Raw genomic sequence first — 24,298 nt, forward strand, 5'->3', positions numbered from 1 at the left:
GGGGAGATTCAGGCTGGACGTGGGGAGATTCAGGCTGGACGTGGGGAGGAAGTTCCTCACCATGAGAGTGGTGAAGCCCTGGAATGGGTTGTCCAGGGAGGTGGTTGAGCCCCGTCCCTGGAGGTGTTTAAGCCCAGGCTGGATGAGGCTCTGGCCAGCCTGATCTAGTGTGGGGTGTCCCTGCCCCATGGCAGGGGGGTTGGAACTAGATGATCCTTGTGGTCCCTTCCAACCCTGACTGATACTGTGGTAGTATGTGCAGATACAGTCTCAGACAGCACTACCAAATTTTAAAGTATGTGTGTCTTTTTGAACCATCAAAATAATTATTTATGGTGTTTGGTCTCCTTCCCTCTGCTTGTAACAGTACAAGGCTTCATCTAAAAATTAACATTGATAGATTTTTCAAAATACAAGTAAAATCTCAGCAAGTATAATATTCTTCATTTAAAAACTTCACTATGGAGCACACTGACATTTTCAGTGTTCTGTAGCTGGAGTCCTGACCTTGGCTCCTTTTTTTCTGACCTCAGGGTTTTCCTGTCATTAATAGAGACATAATCAAAAAAGGCTATACACATTAGGGTAGGAAAAGTTAACATAGTTTGGCACTATTACCCTTAAACATGGAACAACATGAAACAACATGAAATGCATGTAGCAGAGGTGGTGAACTTTCTAAGGACTGGTTCCGAACATTTTTCCTACTAGCAATAAACCATGTTCAGACCTCCCAGCTCTGGCCACCATGATAGTTATTGCTTTACAGAACTATAACTTTTTGTTTCAGCTGTCGATAAAAACTTCAGATGATAGCTTTTTAAGTCAAATAAACCTATTTAAAAAACCCCAAACAACCACACATTGGCATCACTGAGACAACAGAAACACCATACAAAAAGCACAGTGTTTAAATCTAGACTTATTGTTGGCTTTACATTTTCTCACATCATGTGACAAAGTTCCATTCTGCTCAAAGTCTGATCCAATTAATATTATTTGAAGGAAATGGTACTCATCCAAAAACTCCAGATGTCCTCTGATTTCTGATATCTGCTGTAACATTGTATAAACAGATACACTCATCATGCCTCTCAGTAGTAGTCAGCATTCTGCAGAGGTTAAGAATCATAACTCTGATTACATTGAGTAAAGTCCTACAACCAGGGAGGAACAACTCTATGCACCTGTATATACTGCGGTCCACCCAGCTGGAAAGCAGCTCTGCAGAAAGGACCTCATGGTCCTGGTAGATACCCTGTTGAACATCAGCAATGTGCCCTTGTAGCAGTAAGCCAGACAGTATACTGGGCTGCATTAGAAGAGGTGTTGCCAGCAGACTGAGAGAGGTGACTCTTCCCCTCTACTCATCACTGGTCAGACTATACCTTGGGTATTGTGTCCAGTTCTGGGCTCCTCAGTACAAGAAGAGACATCAGCATGCTGGAGAGAGTCTGATGAAAGGTCACAAAGCAATTAAGGGATTAAATACAGGCTTTATTAAAGAATTTGAGCATCTCATTGCTCTTGCTGAGTAGAGCTCAGGCTGAGTAGAAGTGGCCTTTGATGGTTACTTTGACCTTTAGAAAGAAAACCTTCAAGGCAAGTTATGAGCATGTTTTTGGAATGCACAAAGCTCTACAGGGATAATTAACAAAAGCTATGCATTCTACAAATAGACAACATGGATATGCAGGAAGAAAGGTGTGGGGCTTAATACAGGCCACTATTATTAACTTTAGTTATCTGGGAACAACCAACCATAGCTTGCACAGTACAAAATTCCTTCCATAATTATATCTACCTGCTGGAGGGTTGCCATTTGCCTTTCCCACCTGCTGCTGGAAGTCACTGCTCTCCCTTTAGATAAGGCCTGAGGCCTGGACATGAAAGACACAGTAATTCTAAACAAACAAAATCTTTTCCCCAAATCTTGCTTGCAGAGAACGAGACCTGCAATATCTAGAATCATTGCTGGACTGCTCCCACAGCACAGTCTAGCCCTTAGCTTAGTCAGCTAAAAACCCAAGCCTCAGAGAAAGCCCAGCTGGCAAAGCAGTATTCTTATTCCTCATCCATCAGTGCTGGAAGGCCACATGCTTGATCACCACGTAAATCTTTAGGCGTCTGCTAGGGAGGATCCTGGGTTTAGCACACAAAATGCCCCTTTATCCTTCCATGGGTCTCTTGTTGCAAGGACACTATTTTCTGCAGAAAATATATGAGGTTCATTATGGGAGCTTTTGAGGTGTTGTTTTAATTTAACACAGTTTAATATATATACCAGAAACAAAACATCAATGGACTCTGCTGGTACTTGGAATTAACCTACATTTACCCTCTCTCAAAAATACGAGTCTTTGCTGAAAAATTTGCATATGAGATTTAAACATTCTACTTCTCCAGCGTTCACCAACCTAAAAATTAACTAGAAATGCAAAAGGTCCTTCTGAAAGACATTTCTGAATATTGAAGACACATTATTGAATTATATGAAATAGATATTTCTGAAGAGATTACCAAATTAGCTTCCCATAAAACTAATTATGGTTGCAAGGAACATTTCACTCTAAGGCATCATTTTTAATTTTCCTGTCTTGCTGCATCACATTTAGTTTGTACAGGATAAAACAGCAGAATGAAGCCCAAAGGCATGAATTTGTTAATTGAAATGTATGATAAAGCAAACAAAAAAAAAAAAAAAATTAGTTCTTAATGCCAGATACTGGCCCTCTGATTAGTCAAAGTATATGAAAGTCAAATAAGCAGGCAAAAGTAAGAGAAAAATGAGGCATTTCCATCCTGAATAATAGCCTCAGTCATTAATTTGCACTGAGATGTCTTCTTTTTCCTTGAATCAAAGGATGTGTTCTTTCTGCTTTTGTCTAAGTATGGATAACAAACAAGAAGTCTGGCCTACAGGAATAGATGTAGCATTCTACAAATTCAGCCCCTGTCCATCTTTTTTGCTCCTCAAAGCTCCAGCCCGCAACTGCACACCCAGTCTGGAAGTTGTAACAGAAGAGTTTGTGGAGAAAGGATATCTTACAATCATCTTTAATCAGAAAAACTCCCTAGCATATAGCTGAGTGGCAAGGAATATTCCAAACCCCCAAGGGTCTTAAAAATATGTAACAATAGAATATCTTAGAACACACACATCAGCCTTAAAGAATCTTATTTTCTAGTCTGTGAAATTCCTTCAACACAGGGATCTATCTGTCTTCATGATTGTTAGAGAAATCAAGTAACATTCTAACACCAATTTATGACAAATCCTGTCTTTGGTTATATAAGAGAGTATTGCTTATGGCTAGCTTAAAGTTGTCAAAAGAGTCTATTCTGGGAAAAAAAACACCCTACTGGATAGACAAATAGTTTTATGGAGTTCTTGATTCAAAGCGTATTCCAAGGAGGTGAAAAGTATGTTAACTTTTGAAAGCCTTCTTTATTTCCTAACCCCCAAGTATCTAATCATCTAGATAGAAAGTTGTACAACCTGCCACATGCCTACAACAACTTTGAGGTTTTAAAATAGCAAACAAAAACACTGTTCTTTCCTGATGTGTCCTGGGTTGACAAACCACTGGGTACATAGTGTGCTTAATTCTACCTATAGAACATAAAAGATCTTATTCCTCACATTTGAGATGCCCTGCATCTCATTCATAAAGTACAGGAAAGAAATAAAACATTCAGTGCATCTTAAATGGATTTTAACAAAAAAAAAAAAAAAAAGAGAGAGAGAGATGCTATTAATATTGACCAAAGGATGCACATTATTAAAGTATTAGGATCAGGTAAATTGCTGACATCATTTAAAGTTTAACACCTGTTATTTAAAGTCTCTGCCTCATAGGTAAAAGGTGCATATGACAGCACACTCTCTAATGCAATCTTTTCAAAGTAGAAGAAATTTTGAGGCAAGTGAAGTTATATTCCATGTTAAATCTCCTGTTATATCAAAATTATTTTGTAAACCCTTGTATAAGTAGTGACTGCATCAGTACATGTGTATAACTGGAATTGGAAGTTGTTTTCTTCATGTTGCTTCCAATGCATCTCAAAATGTACCATATCCCAAAAAGAACCATAAAATCATAGAATAATAAGAATTATTTGGGTTCGAAGGTACCTTCAAAGGTCATCTAGTTCAAACCCCCTGTAGTGAGCAGAGACATTCCTAACTAGATCAGGTTGCCCAGAGCCTTGTTGAGCCAGATCATGAATATCTCCAAGGGATGTGGGACTCCAACTACTTCCCTGAATGACCTGTTCCAGGGTTCCACCACCCTCATAGTAAAAAAAAAAAACCAAAAAACTGTGCCTAACATCCAATTCAAATCTCTTCTAATTTAAAACCACAGCCCCTTGTCCTATCACCACAGCCCCTTGTGAACAGTCCTTCTGCAGCCTTCCTGTAGGCCCTTTCAGGTACTGGAACATCATTACTAGGTCTCTCCAGAGCCTTCTCTTCTCCAGGCTGAACCACCCCAGCTCCCTCGGCCTGACCTCATAGGACAAGTGTTCCAGACCCCTGATCACCTTCATAGCCCTCCTCTGAATCCACTCCATCAGGTCCATGCCCTTCCTGTGTTGAGGGCTCCAGAGTTAGACATAGTACTCCAAATGAGGTCTCACCAGAAAAAAGTTGCAGAATCACCTCTCTCAATCTGTAGGCTGTGCTTCTTTTGGTACAGCCCAGGGCTTTCTGACCAGCCAGCTCATGTCCAGCTTCTCCATCCACAAGAACTCCCAAGTCCTTTTCCTCAGGGCTGCTTTCTATCACCTCATCTCCTAGCCTGTACTGATAATGAGGGTTGTTGCAACTCAGGTGCAGGACCCTGCACCTGGCTTTGTTGAACTCATGAGGTTCACCTGTGCTTGCTGATGATGCACTTGGATCCCACTGTCTGTATTATTGATAAAAACATTAAACAGTACTGGTCCCAGTATGGAACCTTGAGAGACACCACTTCTCACCAACCTCCATCTCAATTTCAAACCACTTCCCTCCGGATGTGACCATCCAGCCAATTCCATATCCACTGAACCTTCCACCTATCAAATCTCCAAGAATTGGGAAATCAAATTAATGGAGAGCCAATGGAACTAATCACCATCAGCAGTACAACAGGCAATACAAACCTTGCAAAACACATTTGCACAGACAAAGATTTAACATATGTAATCTTTACTACTCGAAAGCCAAATTGAGGTCTGCCAAAATTGAGGGAGTTCTTACCCTTGCTCTGTTACAATTACTTTGTATTACATACATATGCTGGCTAGCCTACTAAACACAAGCTAGAAATTCCAAAATTTCATCTGTATCTCTGTAACATACAGAAGTTACAGCACAGAAGTTACAGCACAGAAGTTACAGCACAGAGGGATACTCACAATCTTAGAAATATTGATTCCCTGCTTCCATGAGAATAAGTCTAGTTTTGGTTTTTTGTGCAGCAGTCACAATAAACAGCAAAGCAATCCTTAGGAGCAGAATAGGAAGCAAGCTCCTCCAGGGATGGCAAGAAGGATCAAGAAGAACCTGAGACCCAACAGGAGAATCTACATGTTTTCAGCAAACTTCCTCCTTTTATACTGAGTGTGATGTTTATGGTGTGAGATACACCCACAGACAACTCAGGTCAGCTGCCCCGGCTGACTCTAAACTGCTAATAGGCTACAGACCGTGGCTGGCCTAGGATTCTATCCCACTGAAACCAGGACAAAAGGGTACACATTAAAACTTCTCCATTTTATTTTCAATCCAGTCAGTATTGCATGCTCCACATATATGAAGTGTGTTAAATGCACAGGAATTAACTAACAGACATTTCTCACACTGGATTTACACGTTCCATAAAATGTGACAACCCTTTCAACTGTATTCCATTACCCTTATTTTTATGATACAGCTTTCTAGATACCTACATAACTAATACACTGGCTTCTTTTAAAGACTGGAATTATTAATACCTCTAAATAAATAGATTTTACATGAAAATACAACCAAAGATTAATATCATGTACCTATCAACAGATCCCAGTAACTTCACCCTTCAGAATAGAAATGCACAGTAGAAAGGAAGCATAAAGCCAGAGCAACCAAAAGGAAAAGCCATTGAGCTAATAGATGCAAAACCAAGGAATGAAATCACAGTAATCAAAACATTAATGCCCAGGTTCCTCCCATTGAAGCCAGTAAGAATTAGGCATACACAACTTCTTAAAATGTAATCACAGGTGCTTCTAAAATACCTCTAGAATGAGAGCAGGTGTACTACCAAATATATAAATATATAGGCATTTAAAAGGTTTTTTATTGTTTCACTATTCTTTAACAAACTGCCTTCTGCACAAACTTGCAACAAGCACATAATCACCCTGATGTGCTATTGACAAAATATTTCTATTGCATTTTATGATTAGAAGATACAATACCTCTGTCTGAAGTATGGCAGCTCTCTGTTCTTTGGCAGTAAGAGACTCTTTAAGCACTTCTATGTGTTGCTTGCAATCTGAATTTTGATTGCTAAGGGTTTCAAGCTTAGTTTGTAAGGCAAGAAGTTCTGATTCTTTCTTTGAGAGTTCTTGTTTCAGTTGGTCAATCTGCAATGGGGGGAAATAGATCATTAATTTCATTTCCAATTCACAGTTGCATTTCAAATCTGAAAGATGTGAATGACCATGATTGACCCCAACCCATTACATATGAAAATTCAGACACCTGTAAATGCTGGAAGAAAATTCAGATTCAGACCTTGATACTCAAAACTTCAACAGTTTCCTGTAATTTAACATGCCCTGTCTTAAGTCTATTGGAGAAGTTAAAAGGAAACTTTTAAAGATAATACATGATGATTTGGCTTACAAATTCACCACAGACCTCACTTAAGTTCAAAGGAATTTATTCTGTGTGAGGCAAGTCTGGCAGAACACCAAAAATGCATAGAAAAATTACTGTTCATAAAAGTATAAACTCAATCCAATAGGCTATTTCTTTCCACAGCATGATTCTTGTGCTTTTTCATTGGCCAGTGTGAATCCAGGGTTTTTCTATGAGCCTGATAAGGAAAAGCAGGCATCTTGGTAAGGTGAGGAAAACTAGGAAGTAGAATTTTAACCTGACTCTTCTTGCAAATGTCTTGCTGATGACCATTCCCAACTCTCTTTTTAACTCCCTGGCAGTTCATATGGAATTCTCAGGTATTAGGAAAGCCAAGCCAAAGAGATTAACTTAAGAGAAGTCTGGGGAAAATGTTATAAAAAATTCCACAGAGTGCAAGGTCTGTGAGGTTGTAAAAGCATATCCTAGGGGAAACAGCAGAAATGCAGTCGCTAAGGCAGCTTCTGAATTTAAGCGAATTTAAGGTTCATCTGTAAATGTCATGGAATTGTGATTATTCTTCCTTTTGCACAAGGTAGTCACAGAACACAGAAGTGTGGTGGATTTAGAATATATGGATCTGAAACAAGTGTTGGACAATACACGGAATGATGCTAAAGGATGGTGAATTAGGTGACATAGCTATCCTTTCTTAAAGTTCTGTGTATTAACAGTTGTCACCAGATGAATTCAGATACATCACCTCATGAGGATTATTTGAAATAAGATGCCTCAGGGCATCTGCATAACTCAGAGAAACCACACTTCATTTGTGCTTGGAAAATCATCTTGATGACTGTAACACCTAGATATTTTTCTTTAAAATTCAAGTTTCAATTCTGCAACAACCAGAGAAATGCTAGAGGTCTTTGCATTCTCTTCCATCGGGCACATCCCAACAGATATTCAAGATGCAAGAAATTTAGAAGGATTAAATGAAAGGTGAATAAAAAATCCCTAGGGAGAAAAACAAAACAAAAAAACAAAACAAAACAAAACAAAACAAAACAGAGCATGCATCCACAATCTGATCCTACTTAATTACATCCTAATGATTCACATATCAAAATATTTCACATATTGAGAATATCATATGGCAGAGTCATTGGAAACATTTACTGCTGATGAAAGCATTTCTATTTTGCATTATGAGTGCATTCTTAAAAATGAATTTTAAAAATGTTTATTCCAACTATAGTCCATATTCCTTATTTCTCTTTATAAATGTCAACATATTTGTCTAGCTACTTACTGTGCTTGGCTAGCCTTCTCTGAGCTACTGTATCAAAATCAAGAATCTGCACTAAAAGCAATCACCTTCACAGTCTGAAAATACCAGAGTAAGGAGAAAAAAAAAAAAGAGGCATACAGAAATCAGATGTCAAGAAAAGGTGAAGACTGCAGGTGAGAAACTGCAAAAGAAAACTTTCTCTTAAAAGCAAACCATCTTCCCCCATCCCTTGCCAGAACACATAACAAAGTATGGCAACTGAGACAGAAATGTATACACAATGAACAATGGGAAAATCTGTCTACAAGATATAAAGACAAAATGTAGATCTGCAGCCAATCTGATTACATCACATGCTTTATATGAGATCCATGTGAACATCACAGACACTTAATCTCTCCTAGAAACTCTTCCTGATTTTTTCCATGACACAACCTACACCCTGAGAAATAATCAGCAACTGAAAAAAAAAAAAAAAAAAAAAAAAAAAAGCTTCATTTTCCTTGCAGGTATTTTCTCTGTGTTCTAGAAACAGAATCTGTTTAGTATAAAGTTCTGGCTACAAGACCTATATATTGCTACGAGTTTAAAAGTGTGGTAAGAGATCTCAAATTACCTTTTGACAAAAGTAAAATAAGACTCACCCCAAAAAAATGTACTGAGTAATTATGCTTTTTGGCTGGTGTTTTCTTAAAGTATAATGGTGAAAATGTACTAAAACTTCATTTTAAAAAAAAAAAAAAAAAAAAGGTATCAAAAATACCAAAGGCATAACAACAAACCACATACATTTTTTTAAAAGACATTTTAAGACCTGGGTATATATTTTTTTCTTTAATTATATATATAAAACTGCATTGTCTAATAGTGTACCAAAAAAAAGTATGCAGGACATGAAATAAATTTCTGTCTCCAGCAGATGTGTACAAACATGTACACATTGTAGTATCTTAACTGGGATGGAAGGCCAGCAGTCACAATTCAATGAGATTTCCTGATCTCAGTACAAAAAAAAAAAAAGACAAAGGCAAAACCGCTTTTGTACTTTAAAAAGACTACCATGAAAACGACCTATAAGTCTGGGTGTAAATGCTGTAGCATCTAAAGAGCTCCATGTTTGTTCTCTGACCCTGACTTTCCCACCACCTCACATATTTCGTATGTGTAATTTGCCTGTCACCGCTTTTTCAACATTGCCCAATACGATCTTGCTTCACTGCCTTTCCTAAGGCCATTATGAATCTCTGTCACCTCCCATAATTTCAGCTTCTTAGACACTGGCAAATTCCAGAAAGCCATTATTCTTTTTCTTATATTATTGGTTTTATACAGCAAAACCTCACATGACATTACATAAAGTAGGAGGCAAAAAAAAAACCAAATCAAAACAATCGGAGCTCTTCCCTTGAATATTGTGTATTAAAATTAATGGGCTAAATCTTTAAGTAAATCATTTCATTAAATGAAACCACACTGATCCTGCATCATAAGGATATCATCTCCTGTGATAAATGAAAACTGCTTTTTAAAGTGAAGGATTTAAGTAAAGGAAAACCAATAGCAATGCAAATGCAGTGAAGTGGCTGCATACAGTAGACTGCAAGTCTATCTGTAGATTCCAAATGCCATATTGGTCAAAATGCTGTAATTCTTTTCCTGTACATTTCTTCTACAGGATCACCTAGAACTTGCACACTTCCTTTATGCAGTGTGAAAAATTCTTATACACAGACTGCCTTATTACAGCCTAATTAATACTTCAAACTCAACAGTAATCTGCTAGATTCATACTAAACTGTCACTAGATTTTCTTCAGTCATTCCTGTTGATAGCACAAGAGTTCTAATACTCAAAGAACTACTTAAACTCCAGAGTGCAAATTTACACCTGAAAAAAGCATCAGTGTTCCATTAAATATTTGGCTGCTAGCCAAAGGATGGAACCCTAGTAAGAAAGGGAAATCTTGCAAAGCAGAAATTATTTTTTTAAATGCATATTCCCCTATGCATATTCTTCATAGTCTTCATGAAGACATTTGAAGCTTTATATCATTTAGTTATGAAAACATTAAGATTTGTTTTAACAATTTCGCTATCACGTGAGCAATGGCAACTTTTGCCCCTTCAAAACCTGAGCAAGGGGAGTCCTCATTAAGTGGGAAAGGAAAGAAATAAAACCTAAGTATCCCTTTTCATTTCTACAAATTCTATTTAACTGCAAGTCAAAATTAAAGCCTATATATTTGAAACGAGTTAATATTACTAAGAATAACTTCAGAAAAGGAACATTTCCCAAGATTCCGTCACTCGTGTACAATAAATAATATTCAGTATTGGCCTGCATTTAATAACTGCCCATTTATTTAAATCAAGAATAGATTTAAACAAAGTTAAACTTCCAGAATAAATGTGAAGCATTAAGAGCTTTCTAGCACCTAAGGCTGCTATGAGAACAGTTTTGTTCTGCTCTGCCATCAATCAATACTTCTGTTTATCAGAATTTATCAACAATTTCAGGTTCAACAGATCAGGTATAATAAGATCTGTTTGCTGACAGGTAAAAAATACTTTTCCACCTTGAAAGGTTCACAGAGGAATGATAAAACTAGTATCTTCAGCTGCAAATCTCAATTTTAAGTGGAAGAAAAGGACTGGTGAAAGAAAGCAGACAAAATTTCATCAGAATGTGACATTTATCAGAGATCAGAAGATTGTGACAAAACAATGCATGCCTAATAGTCTTATCTTCTCCCTGTGCCACGGAAATATACTGAAGCTCCTCCTCTCAAAAACATCAGAAGACTGTAACAAAATATAGGCTTTGTAAATTATTTTTGTATCAACAGGTTTTCTGTGGTGCACTGGGAGTTTTGCTACAAATTGCTAAAACTGAATTGCTTTAAGTTAACAATATTTAAATAGGCAATATAATTTTCCTGAGGATAATGCCACTTAGGAACTTTAGCTACTTTCCATAAGAGCTACTTTTTTCAGCTTCAGGTTGTTTTGGTTTTTTTATAAACCTGGATTAATTCCATATGGGCACTAACACGTCCATTTCTTCTGTAGCAAACCCCAAAGATAAAAATGTGTCCCAATGTCCCAAGACACCAGCATTTCCTGTGATAGAGTTAGCAAGATCCTACACTTTCCAAACCAGGCAACAGCAACAGCTCTACAGAGATGGGAAAATCTTCAGTATCCAACACTACACACAGCGGTAAATATTCGTACTCCTACACTCAGTGCGGAATTCAGACAAAGTAAAAGCATCTTGTCAAGAAGATAATGAAGGTCTAATTTACACAACAAAATGGAAAATCAGAGGACTAAGATTCTCCAGAAGGTGCTGACACTATTTCATTCTCTGACCATCAACAAGCTGCATACAGCTTGTCCAACTCTGAAAGAATGGTACTGGTATTTATCTACCTGATACTGCAGACTTTCTACTTAAACAGCTACACTACTATTTTTAGCACCAACAGACAATGGGAGGCAGAGAACTATGCTTGAAGTCAATTAACTCCTACTGGTTTTGCTTACATGGCCTCTAGAGAGGTAATAGTACCAGTTCCTCCTCAAGCAGTTTTTTTCAGAGCTGCAAAAACACATTTCAGAAAAAGTGAATTGATCCATCTCAGTTCCCACACACAGACCACTTACACAGACACAAACCTCCCCTAAATATTAAATAGAACAAGAACACAAACAAATAACTAGGATAGAAAGACTTTGAAAATAAAGTAAGATTTCATAATAAACATTATTAATAACGTTGTTCACCTAGATTTTATTCAGGCATTGTGGTTAAATTTTTAACATCACTGCAAGAGATGAGACAGATGGCTTTCCTCTTCAGTGTTTCCACTTCAGACTCCTGTGCCTTGTTTCACCTCATCTTAATACAGCTCACAAATAACATTATTTAAAACATTATTTCCAAACCCTACATTTATTTGTGTGAAAAAGGGAGCATCAGTTTCAATCTCCATCCATTTTATTTTTATTTTCTTTCCTTTTAATTGAGTACTTTAATTCAGTATTTTATTCAAGGTAGAGAGCTGGGAATAAATGAGCATAAATTGTTAAAAGTATGTATATTTATGACAAATTTAAAGAAAGTAGAAAAATGTCAAAAAATAAATATTAGAATTCATACATTTAAAAAAGAACTATTAGAGTGTTCATCTTTACTTAGACAGCAGCTGAGCATATCAAAATGAAAGGAGGTAAAAAGACCTACTGGGACATCAATTTAGACATCATATCTAATATATTTTAAAACAATGATCAAGCAATACTGATTTGTGAGCCTGATACCAGGAAATTGCTACTATCTGCTGTGGAAAACTCAATTACCTATGTATGATAATTTGAAATTAAAGGTACTCTGCAGGAACAAAGTCATCAAATTGCAAGTCTTTAAAATACTAGAAGATTACAACTTGGCATCATCTATGAACAACAGCCCTTACTGTAAAACTACAGTCAAAATGGGGGGGAGAGGGGTGAAGCACAACTGAAGTTCTGCCAAAATGGTGCACATCAACATTATGAACTAATTCAAAAAGCAAACCCTAAACCACCATACATAAGAAAGGGAAAAGGGAATATGCTCTGGATTTAGGATTGTAGTAGCCTCTGCAGAAGTGGTGAAATAACCTCTTTGTGAACTCTTCCCAGATCAAAACATACTGTGATGGGTTAACCCATCATTTATCCAAAACGCTTCACTTTTCCATTGCAACTTTGTATTGCATAGCAGGGATTTACCAAATGAAAGGATGCAGGGAGCTGCTTGTGTTGAAAAGAGTCAAGGTAGAACTTCCATTACTTAAACAGCATTATGCTATTTTCTTAATAGACAGTACCTTATTTTTCATGAACTTTGAGTGACTCTTGTAAACTTCTATTTGTTTGATTTCCTCTTCTCGGTCCTCTGTATTCAGAACTCCATTTGTCTTTAGCATCTGTATTTCATCTTCAAGATCTCTTATATTGCGCTCAAGCGAAGCTATTTTTGTATCCTATGTTATAAAAAAAAAGAGTATTGAAAATTATATGAAATGGGTATTAAAGTGTAGCAAAAGTATAACTGTACTTGTATGAACATCACATAATATGATATAAAAATAGATGGTACTAGAAAATGTCACAAATGGAGAATTAGACCTCTTTCACCACGAGAAAAGAATATGCAATGATATCTTCTGTTTGTACTCTGTAAAGAATACATTGTGGTCGAAATTCCATCTTCATTCCTACACAATGAGAGATAAAGGGTGAATGCAAGATGCTCTCCTTCCTATGTGACCATGATAACATACCTCACTTCTTTGCTAATCATCTAAGCCTGGCTGTTCTTCCAAACCCTTAAACACAAAGTTTTGTCTAGGAAGGCAGGACTACAGGCCACTTCATTATGCAGCTCAGCCTCAGGCTGTTTCCCTATTTCCATAGAATTCTGCCTGCTTTCAAGAGCAGAAAAGTTGTCCCCTCATATACTTTTCCTCTACTAGTTCAGACACATCACTAAGAGGGGATTTAGCACTTTTTATTATGGGTCCTAAAACAAACAAAACCACAACCACTAAAAAAATTCTACATTACAGCCAACAGCTGCCACATGTGCCAACACACCACTGAAAGCATCCAGTGATTTTTATTTTTTGGTTTTGTTGCTGCAAGTCATTTGCAAGTCAATTTCTTCACTGAGATTCAGGAAGATTAAAAAAGTGATTACCCAAACTCCTCAGATAATTTTCTGTTTAAAAGAGCATTGCAAAATGACTCATTAGGAAATCCCCTTTAGGGCCCTGCTTGCAGACATTAAGAAACTGAAAACATTGTGATTGAGAAGATCAGACAAACAGTTCAAGAGCATGAAGGAACAACCACTCATTTGAAAAAAAAAAAAGAAAAAGAAAAAAAATTAAAAAGAAGATCAGGCTGATGTTCTTGTTTCACTGAGGTCAAGGAAAAAACACCTAAACAAACAAAAGAATGTGGTTCAGTGAGATCAGGATACGTATAAGTGCAGATACTGTTGACTAGAGTGCCTGAGCAGAGTATCCTGGATATCCTTTATGCCTTCAACTAAGGAAATAAAGGATATTTGTTCTCAGTTAATCCTGTTCCTGTGTGGGATGACACATTTCAAATGGTATTTACCCTAGTTAATAACACTATTCTTTTGTAATGTAAATAAAAACTTAATTGCCCATATCTCTTCTACTATTAGTGAGTCAAACCCAGTAATTCACACAATATGGTCCCACCAAAATTATCATTAGAACCTCACAGCTTCTCTGCAAAGTGATGTCACACAATGAACCACAAAGAACATTCCTATATATCTCTATTAATGAAAGTATTTGGGATACAGAGACAGTTTGTTTAGAAAAGTGAGCTGTCACATTCATTTGATAAATGATAGCACAGACCATCTGCATAGAAAAAAACAACTATCCATAGTGCCTTCAACACCGGAGCAAGCGAGCTTCAGTTCAAATTAATCTGAACAATGCAGGAAACAACCATTTGCCTCAATGACAAGGTCTCCCAGGGCTCTACTTAATTGAAAGGGTTTGAGAAAGAGGATTATCAACAGTGAGAATTCCATCAGGGCTTGCCAACCCATACAAATCCATAGCACTCAAGAAGCTATATCCAATGGTGTTGAGACAAACGGCCGATGTCCTTGCAAATCCAATCTCTACCATCTTCGAAAAATTCTGGAAACCAAGGGAGATCCCTGACAACTAGAGGCATTTACCCTGAAGACAAGAGTAAAAGAACAAACTAGGGCACTACAGGCTTGAGAGCCTCACTTTGTTCCCTGGGAAAATTATGGTGAAGTCTGGAAAAAGATTTTTGAGGAAGGACATGTCCACGTGATAGAAAATAAAGTTTAGACATCACTGAACAACAATTAAGCTTTATGAGAAATATCTAATGTAACTTTCAGAAGCATTTTCTGTACTTCTACTTTATCACAAGTTTGAACTCTCCAAGAAAAGTTTATTTTTAATCAATCTCTGCATATTGTGATTACAGCTGTGTGAAACTAGTTTTCCTATTGTGAGAGCCCAATGACACTATTGTCTCAAAATTATCTGTCACATACTTCATCTGAATAGACAGGGTGATAGCTTTGATAGCCCTCAGTATCTCTCGAGGAGAGCTGCTGGCCTGGCAGATGGCTTAACAATGAAAAGAGATAATTTCTGGTGGGAATTCTCTTTGTTGTAAAATCACTGCAAGAGCACCACAGAAATGCCAATGGCAGACATTGCACTGGAGCGCTCACCTCCCTTTGTGTTTTCAAGAGATGGACACCCACCTCCCCCACCTCCTTCCCTGCCAAAAGGGTATAAAAGGAGCACAATTTCCAGAGTCCTCGTGCTGCATCTAGCACAGACAACCCTGCTGGGGTGCACACCTGCCACTGATCCAAGGACTGGTGATATCTTCCACTCTCTTTCTGTCATCATCTTTTTCTTCCCACTTTCCTTCTGCTCCAGACCATTACTGAGAGTTTTCACTGACTCTAATGAACCCAACCCATCAACTGTTTGGCATCAGTACACTTTTATTTACTCCAAGGGAATTTTTGAATCTTAGCACAACCTTCCCTGCTGCCCAAGGTTGGCTCAGGATACTGGGTCATGACACCTAAAAAATTAAATTGGAAAAATAATTGGAACAAAACTAAAAACTTCACAAATTGTGAAGAATAAAATCTGTTTTAGAATCATTTATTAAAAATATCAGTGGTGACAAGACAGAAGAGAAGTCAGACACCACCTTCACTCACCGGCTGTTCAAGGAGTCTAAGGTTCTGTTCCATTACGTCTGAACAATATAGGACTGGCAAGTCTGCAGCTACACCAGATAGGATGGTGGGTTGCATATGAAAGCTGAAAATTTTCATAGCTCCCTCAGCATAGAAAATTTTGGCCTCATAGAAATATGGCCTCAGCATAGAAAATTTTCATAGAAAGTGAGGAACTTTACAGGTCAGAGATATTACAGACACAGCCTAGAGTGCCCAATGTGTAGTGCCCCAAAGGAGCTGGGTTCGTTGCTTACAGGATGGAAAGAAAGTTAAGATAGCTTTGTTTGCACTAAAGGTTTTGACAGAATAGGCATATTCCCATAAAATCATCTGATTCAGCTGAATCAGCATTTTCCCATAGAAAAGTTTAGTTGGAAAACTTTCAACCTGCTGCTGTGGCACAGGGTCTGGCAATCTTTCAGAAACTGAAATAGGAACAGATGCAGTGTTTTCTTCAAACCTCTAAGACTTATCCACATTAGCAGCATTCTTAAAAACTACATGGGTCTGTGTTGAATCACAAAAAGATTCCTTTCCAGTAGTATTAAGGAAATAAGTTAGATTTAAATGGCACTAAAAAACATCTTCTGTATTCTACAACAATACAACATTTTGCAGATTTTTCCAGTCAGGCCCTCTAAATTAGTGATACAGATCAGGGCACTCACCCTAATCTATCGCCTCCCTCCAGCAGTAACCAAAACTTCTTCCTCACCTCCTTTAATAGAATACTGTTGAAGATATTCTGTGAGAGAAGGTAGGAATATGTCTATGATGGACCTAGTAGAAATCCATTTCTTTTGGAACATGAAGCAACTAGTATGTGTCCTGATGCTGAAGAAAATACTCAGCAGTGGAAAGAAGAACAATTCCATGAACAAGTTTCCACAATAATGTTCATGAATCTTATCTATCCAGCCCTTACAAGTGTGCAATACTGCACTTCCTGAGCACTTAGTGGAAGGGAAAAGGGCAAAACATTTGTAAATAGTACAGCATTCCAGCCTGTCTTACAACATCATTTCAAATACAAAAAACAATAAAATAAAATAATCCAACCTGCTTGTAGGGCACTCAACAAGAAATCAGAAGCAAATATTTGAGACTTCAGGTTCAATAAAACTTGCATTTAAATGTACATATGCACGCATGCTATCAACAGACCATACACACTTATTCTTACTATATTCTTTTTTAACTTTGTCAATTTAATAGAGAGAATATTCAGGTTTATTTTGGAAGATAAGGGAAAGTAAAAGTTCATGCAATCTTAATAAGAATATGTTGCACTGCAAACCCACATACACACATTTTGAGAATCAAACCCATACCTGAAATATCAAAGCTGGATCAATACATAAAGATGGCTCTTTCTGCAAGTAAGGTAAACCACAAATATAGATATATTTTACAGCCTAACATTTGTAAAGGTTTTTTAATTCTTGTTGTTAGAGTATACATATATTTCAGGGTGGTCAATACAGGAGAGCTCTATGCCATATGTGTAGGCAACTAATTTCTGATTTCCTCTCTCGAGTAGTATCATTGGTTTAAGCCTGGAACTGTATGAATAACTTCACAAAATCATGATCTTGTTTGGGTTGGAAGCAACCTTTAAAGATCAAAAAACAAAGAGGAGCTTGAGGGAATAAAGGGAGCACATGGGAAAAGAAAGCACAGTGCCCTCCTTCTGACCTGTGACTAGTTTCCAGCAGAAAGAGCAGCTTCTGGAGAAGGTCTGTTGCAGACAAGAGAACAAAGAATAAAGAATGTAAGGGAAAGAATAAGCAAAAGACATGAGATACGTGGAAGCAAACATATCTAAGAAGTGAAACCAGAGAGTTAAGGAAAAAAAGCCTGTGCGACGCATCTGAAAAGACAACAGGTATCTGAAAAGGAATAAATAAAGCAACAGAAACAAGAGCCAAGACACAGGATGTGAATGTCTTATCTTTTCTGTTTGCCCTTTTTTAAATAAAAATGCAGAAGATAGACATGGTTCAAGGAAACAATAGTTCTGTACAAAATACAACTGCTACAGGAAAAGGCAAGTAGTGACTTGCAAAGTTTTCAGAGATAAACAAGGAGCGTGGCAGGACAGGAAAGGCAGCACAGAACAAATGATGTTTAGGACTTCAAATAAATAAATAACATATGAGGTGATAGGTAAGAGAAATGGATATACCTTATTGGATAAAAGGAAGAACTGACTGGGGAAAGGGACAGAAAGCATTCAGTAGTGTCAAGGGAAAAGAGCAAACTGCAGGAAAGAATAGAAGGATTTAGGAAGGAGGGAAAGCTGCCTCCTGGCAGAGACATGTAGGAGATTCACACAAAAGCTAATGTGGCAAGGGAGTGGAAGAAGTTGGGTGCAGTGAAGAGAAATGCACAGTGCTTGGAGCTTCTGCATGGAGGGAGCATATGGCCTCAGACTGCCATATTACAGAGTGATCCCCTCCCTCCTCCTACCCTCAACACTGTAGAGAAATTATTGCTTCAATGAGTGATCATTCAAAACAAATGTTCCACATTTTTTTCAAAACAAATGTTGTCTGGATTAAGACAATTTGAATTTATTTGAAAACATTCCAAAGCAGGAACTTGCAATGAAAACTGTCATTTAAATCACATGGATTTCAACATCTTACATTTGTCCCTTTTCCTTTTGATATTAGGCCTGTTTTAGACAGGGCAACCCCAAAGGGGCATGTTCTCATAAGAACAGAAAGAGCTGTGTGCCTCAGAGCCAAAAGGCAGCTCTGTATCAGAATGCTCCAGCAACAGGATTACAGCGTCACCCATGACAAAGGAAAGCCTTTGCTACAAGGATCACATTTTTTAAAAGGGGAACATTGCACCACACCCAGCTCTCCTGGGGACAAACAGAAAGGCTATTACTGTCTTCAGGGACAGACACTGCTAGGGTGGCTGCAACTACAGTCCTCATCTGTCATTCATGTATTACGTCCCCACCATCCCCATTCTTTTCAGAGCACTGGTACAGGAAGAGAAATTACAGATTATTTTGCAACACAACCTTCACATTATTAACCCACACAGAAGACTATACATTATTTTAACACATTATATCTGTATCCCAAATCTTTTACATGTAGAATTCTGAATATTAGTAGAATGAAAGAAATTTCTCAGCCTGTAGCCTACTTTCCCATATACTTAGGGTAACAAGTTACTGCATGAAACACCCATTTCACATTTCACACACAGACTTCTGAACTAGAATAAACAGGGAATGTTCAAGGCAAATACACATCAGAAGACAGAATATTGAAACTGATGTACCTTCCTTGTAATTCATATAATCCAAACTAATTATTATCTATTAAAAGGCAGATACTGTATTTATCAAGACACATTGTTATTCTAACTGTGTATTTACCACAATGTTCAGACATGCTGAACTCATTTGCTCATAACAGAAGTCACTGGTAGAACGAGGCCTTTAATTTGTACTTCCCTTTAAGACTGAAATGAAAGACCATCATTAATGTATTTCAGGCAGCATTGCCAACTCACAAATTACCTCAAGTCTCATGGTATTTTTCTTAGAGATTTAAATTCCAGACATACAGAATTATGTGAAAATACCAGTTTTCACTTTTTAAATTATTATTCTAATCTCTTGTTACTGTGAGGGAAAAAAGTCACAACACTTTGGTAATATTATATATCAAAAAGAGGACACTATATTCAGGACTAAGATAGGAGGTCTCATCACATTTTGTCATATCACATTGAGGATGAAATGAATGTTTTCTTAGGTTAGATGCAAAATGTTGGCCAACTAATCACAAACAAAAGTGCTGATTTTGAAGATCAAGAATTAAAACATTTTATATTAGCCTGGGACAATTCACGTTTGTTTTTGTTTGTCTACCATGGCTCACTTGAAACTCCCCTCCTGCCTCCTGAGAGTTTTTAAAAAGCAGTAGTCCATTCTCTTACTCTGCAATGCTGGTCTTGATTTTTTTAAATGAAGTCTTACTAAGAAAACAGACTGGGAAAAAGAAATTGTAAGTATTCTTATTTTCACAGCAAAATAAACTGAGAAGTGAAAAGAAGCATTTAATGATTTCATAGTAAAGTTTTAAATCAAGGTGTCTGTGTTAACCCTGGTAGGTAGCTAAGTGGGAGAGGGGGTAGACTCAAAAAAGCAAAAGTGAGAAAACTCATGGGTCAAGATAAAGCCAGTTTAATACTTAAATCCAAGCACATTATGGAATTCATAGAATCATAGAATTGTTGGGGTTGGAAGGGGCCTCAAGGATCATCTAGTTCCAATCCCTCTGCCATGGGCAGGGACACCTCACACTACATCAGAGCAACATCCAGCATGGCTTTAAAAACCTCCAGAGACAGGGCTTCTACCATCTCCCTGTGCAACCTGTTCCAGTGTCACATCACCCTCATGGTGAAGAATTTCTTTCTAACATCCAGTCTGAATCTACCCATTTCTAGTTTTGCTCCATTCCCCCTACTACTATCATTACCTGAAACCCTAAAAAGTCCCTCATCAGCTTTCTTATAGGCCCCCTTAAGATACTGGAAAGCCGTAACAAGGTCTTCTCAGAGCCTTCTCTTCTCCAGACTGAACAGCCCCAACTCTCTGTCTGTCCTCACAGGAGAGGTGCTCCAGCCCTCTAATCATCCTTGCAGCCCTTCTCTGGGCACACGCCAGCACATCCAGATCTTCCCATCAGCAGGCAGCTGCTTAGCCAGTTCCAGGAAAGGAATGCCTCACTGTGCATAACAACTACTTGGAAAGGCAAATGACTATCTCAGAAAGTCCACCCCTCAGTTTTATTGCTCAGCATGACATTTTATGGTACTGTGATACAGAACATTGCTTTGGTCAATTCAGGTCGCCTGTTCACCTGTTCCAGTGAATTCTCTCCCAGTCTCTTGTCCACTCCTAACCTACTTGCTGCAGGGACAGGGGGGTTGAAGGTGGAGGAGTTGGAGGGAGCTGGGGGACAGGGTGTGAAAAGAATTAGAAACAGAAAGCTTTGATGCTCTAAGCAATGTCCAGCAACAGTTAAAGCATCAGTATGTTATCAACACTGTTTGGTCCCAAATCCCAAACATAGCACCATACTGGATGCTATGAGGAAAATTAACTCCATCCCAGTACACAAGTTACTGCTACAAAAATAATGTATAGGAAAACATGCAAAGACCATACCTTCATTTCAATAACTGTTTGAAGAGCCTTTGTCTTTGCTGGCTCAGGCTGAAGCTGGGTTCTTCTATGTAATTCCTGTGGAGGGACACGATAGAAATAAGCCTGATGAGTCATCTTTCCATTATTTTAATCACTCATGAATTTATTACAATAAAATAAAAGTCTGGTGATTAGAAGCATGCAAGTCCAAATGCTACAGGTGCTTCCCTTTCTATAAGCCTGTTAAGGATCACTGCAGTCCCTGTCTTATATTACAGTCAACTCTGACAGCACATGCGCTATTTCTGAAACCCCTATCAATAATTAATGTCAATGGTGACAAAGCCAGCAAGTAATTTCTTAGTCCAAATACAATGCTGCTGTTCCTGCCTGAACATCAAGCCTTTACTAATTCAGTTGTGTTACTAATTCAAGCATTGTTAAGTCATTTAAAATCTTTCACTGTACTTTCTTCTTAATTTTTCCTCTAATATCTAAGTAATTTAAAGACATTATATTTAAATTTGACATTTTAAGGATAATAATTATATAGTGGGTTGAGGCAGCACCCTCTACAGCAGCAATTAAATTTCAGTTTTCACATTTTCATACTATTTTTGATGCATCTTAATCCACAGGTGAAAGAAAAATAGATTGCAGTAGTTAAGACATACAGTTACCAGAATAGTGGTGTTTACACAACACAGGATTTGTGCCTTGGTATGAGACAGCTCAATAAAAAACATCACATAGTTACACAGAGCAATATAAAGGTAAAATGAAGCATCATTTAAGACTTTGGTGATGTTTTTTCCCCTTTCACAAACCACCTAACAGTTTACTAGAAAACAAAACTGAAACAGGACACAGATAAAGTCCTGGTTCTAGACTAGAGTCCTTCCCCTCTACCGTACAAGACTTCCATGGTAGATGTCTGCTTTTCATTGTTCCTTCGACCCCAGTGCTCTACACACACACTTGAAATAATTTTATAATCATGAAAAATATGTTTATACCTGGTCTGCTGACCACAAAACATTAGTTTATTCTGGAACCCTATTGTGTCTTCCAAATTACGCCTCTCTCAGCTCATCCTCATGAGTTCAAGGAAGGGGGATCACGAACACATAACACTGTAGGCCCTAATTAGCTGTATTCCCATCTCTCAAATCCCCTTTTCTTGAGAGAAGCAAACAATGTACAACTCAACAATCATCTGATATACTAACAATCAAAAAAAAAAAAAAATCAACCATGGATTGTGTGCATTTAGTATTCTAACATCCTCAGCTTATCCTAGCACTTTTCTGAGTCTTGCCTACCTTATAACCCACAAGCTTAAAAGTTCTAGTTTGGGGATTTTTTGCTATCACAAATTACCAACATGTTTCTTGTTCTGTTTAGCAACAAGCATATTGCTTGTTGGTGATTTTGACAATCAATCAATCATTCTTTAAAGACTGAGTAGTGAGAGTGATTTAGGACATGGTACTCAATTAAAATCTATTGATAATAAGCATCCTTATAAAGTACCTTCAAAAATTACATGACCAAATATATTTTAAAAAAATGAAAGAGACAAATTAGTCAAGTGTGCTCCATTTCACTGAAAAAAAATTACTTAACCTGAAATGTAACACATGACAGGACATAAAACCCAGACAGCCATAGTGAAATTGTCAGGTTTGGCATACATTTTTGATTAAAATAAAAGAAGCTGTTCATAGGTTACCCATAAGTCTGCCTATGCAGAAACAGACCAGTACTTATGATCTGTAGGATTACAGTTAAGCAGCCAGGTTACCATCAAATTGCTAGTAAATTAAGATAATTTAGATCATACCAGTTTTATCTCATTTTTCAGGCTCCTGGTTTTTCATGACCTTAGTTTGCAAACATCTAGGGTCATGGACAGTTTTTCCTTCTCCATTTGTACCACAGCTAACAATGCCTTAGTCAATGACTGAGGTCTTGAGAATCATAGCAATATAAAGCAGCAGCAGTTGGATATGCTCTGTCTTGCTTATTCTACTTTGCCTGGTCTGCTTTCTACAGAAGGGATGAACAAAATCATAATGGTTAGATAAGTAACAGTTTAGATTCTGACCTGAAATTGCCTATTGATGTCTTGACAAACCACAGCACTGCCTGCAAGAGTCAGTTTAGGTGCAGTTCAAATACATACCTAAAGTTAAGTAGGTCTGCATGCTTTATTACGTTACATATATTGCACATCTATGTATGTATGTTTAAAATAGCTCTAATATGTGATGACAGTGAACTAATTTTGCACTGGGCATTTACAAAAAAAGTGTATCTGAATGGTCCTTTTCCTTCTTTTTTTTTCCCTATACAACTAATTCTCCACATTACAAAAAGAAAGAACTCTGCAAATTACCTATTACAGAGAATCTCTAAATCATGACCAGCTGTTTGTCCCAGATAAAACAAGTATCTTCACCACACAAATGTTTTAAAATATAAATGTATGTCATAGATTTGTCATACAGTTCTGCAAAAGTCATGGCAAAATAGCTGGCCAGTCATACCACTATCTGATCAGCAAAAATTACAGCTAATTCTAAGACCAGACTTTGCTCCCCAAGGCCACATAAAGTGATTTGGAATATAAACAGGATTCCGCACATTACCCAGGGAGACAAACCAGAGTTTCCACTCCCTTAGCCAAAGATGAATAGACTGCCAAAGATGAGTATTCCTAGATGTCTATCATAGCATGAAGCCTCGCCTCATAATACTTTTCTTGTTTGCTTTATGAATCAATCTGATGCTGGCTGACTTAAAAAGCTTTTCTTCTCTATCCCTGATGGTAAAATGAAGCAGACTTTAGGATCCTGGAGAAGATCAGAAAATGACTCCCACTTTATTATTTTGTGTGGGTTTTCTTCCAATCAGATGCAAATGTTTGGAGACTCCCACAAGGCTCAGTTCTTGAATTTATGTTGCTCTGTGTATGCATTTTTTCTTTTGGGGTACTTGATTCATGGGTATACTTTTGGGGTACCGATTCAAGGATACTACCACTTTACATGCATGGTACCTTAATACTGACTGTTTTACTATCTCAGGTCATTTGGAGGGTTTAAAGTTTGTCTGAACAGCTAACCAAGAAAGATTCTGAACATTTCATGAA

The 24,298-nt window shown here is 37.5% G+C and overlaps 1 protein-coding gene across 11 annotated transcripts in view; it reads right to left on the minus strand.

The window, feature by feature from the left end:
- Positions 1 to 24,298, minus strand: part of ERC2 (ELKS/RAB6-interacting/CAST family member 2) — a 458,989-nt gene that overhangs the window by 340,977 nt on the left and 93,714 nt on the right. For all 11 annotated transcript variants that reach the window (XR_008462285.1, XR_008462284.1, XR_008462281.1 and 8 more), the window contains 3 exons: positions 21,166 to 21,240; positions 12,997 to 13,152; positions 6,448 to 6,615 (listed from right to left, as the gene is read on the minus strand). Coding sequence is in view for 1 of the 11 variants with exons in the window: in XM_054162220.1 (XP_054018195.1) it covers positions 6,448 to 6,615; positions 12,997 to 13,152; positions 21,166 to 21,240 (399 nt within the window). In the remaining 10 variants the exon portion in view is untranslated. The remainder of the gene's footprint in view (positions 1 to 6,447; positions 6,616 to 12,996; positions 13,153 to 21,165; positions 21,241 to 24,298) is intronic.

This window comes from Dryobates pubescens, chromosome 1, assembly GCF_014839835.1.
Source record: "Dryobates pubescens isolate bDryPub1 chromosome 1, bDryPub1.pri, whole genome shotgun sequence".
NCBI classification, from domain to species: domain Eukaryota; kingdom Metazoa; phylum Chordata; class Aves; order Piciformes; family Picidae; genus Dryobates; species Dryobates pubescens.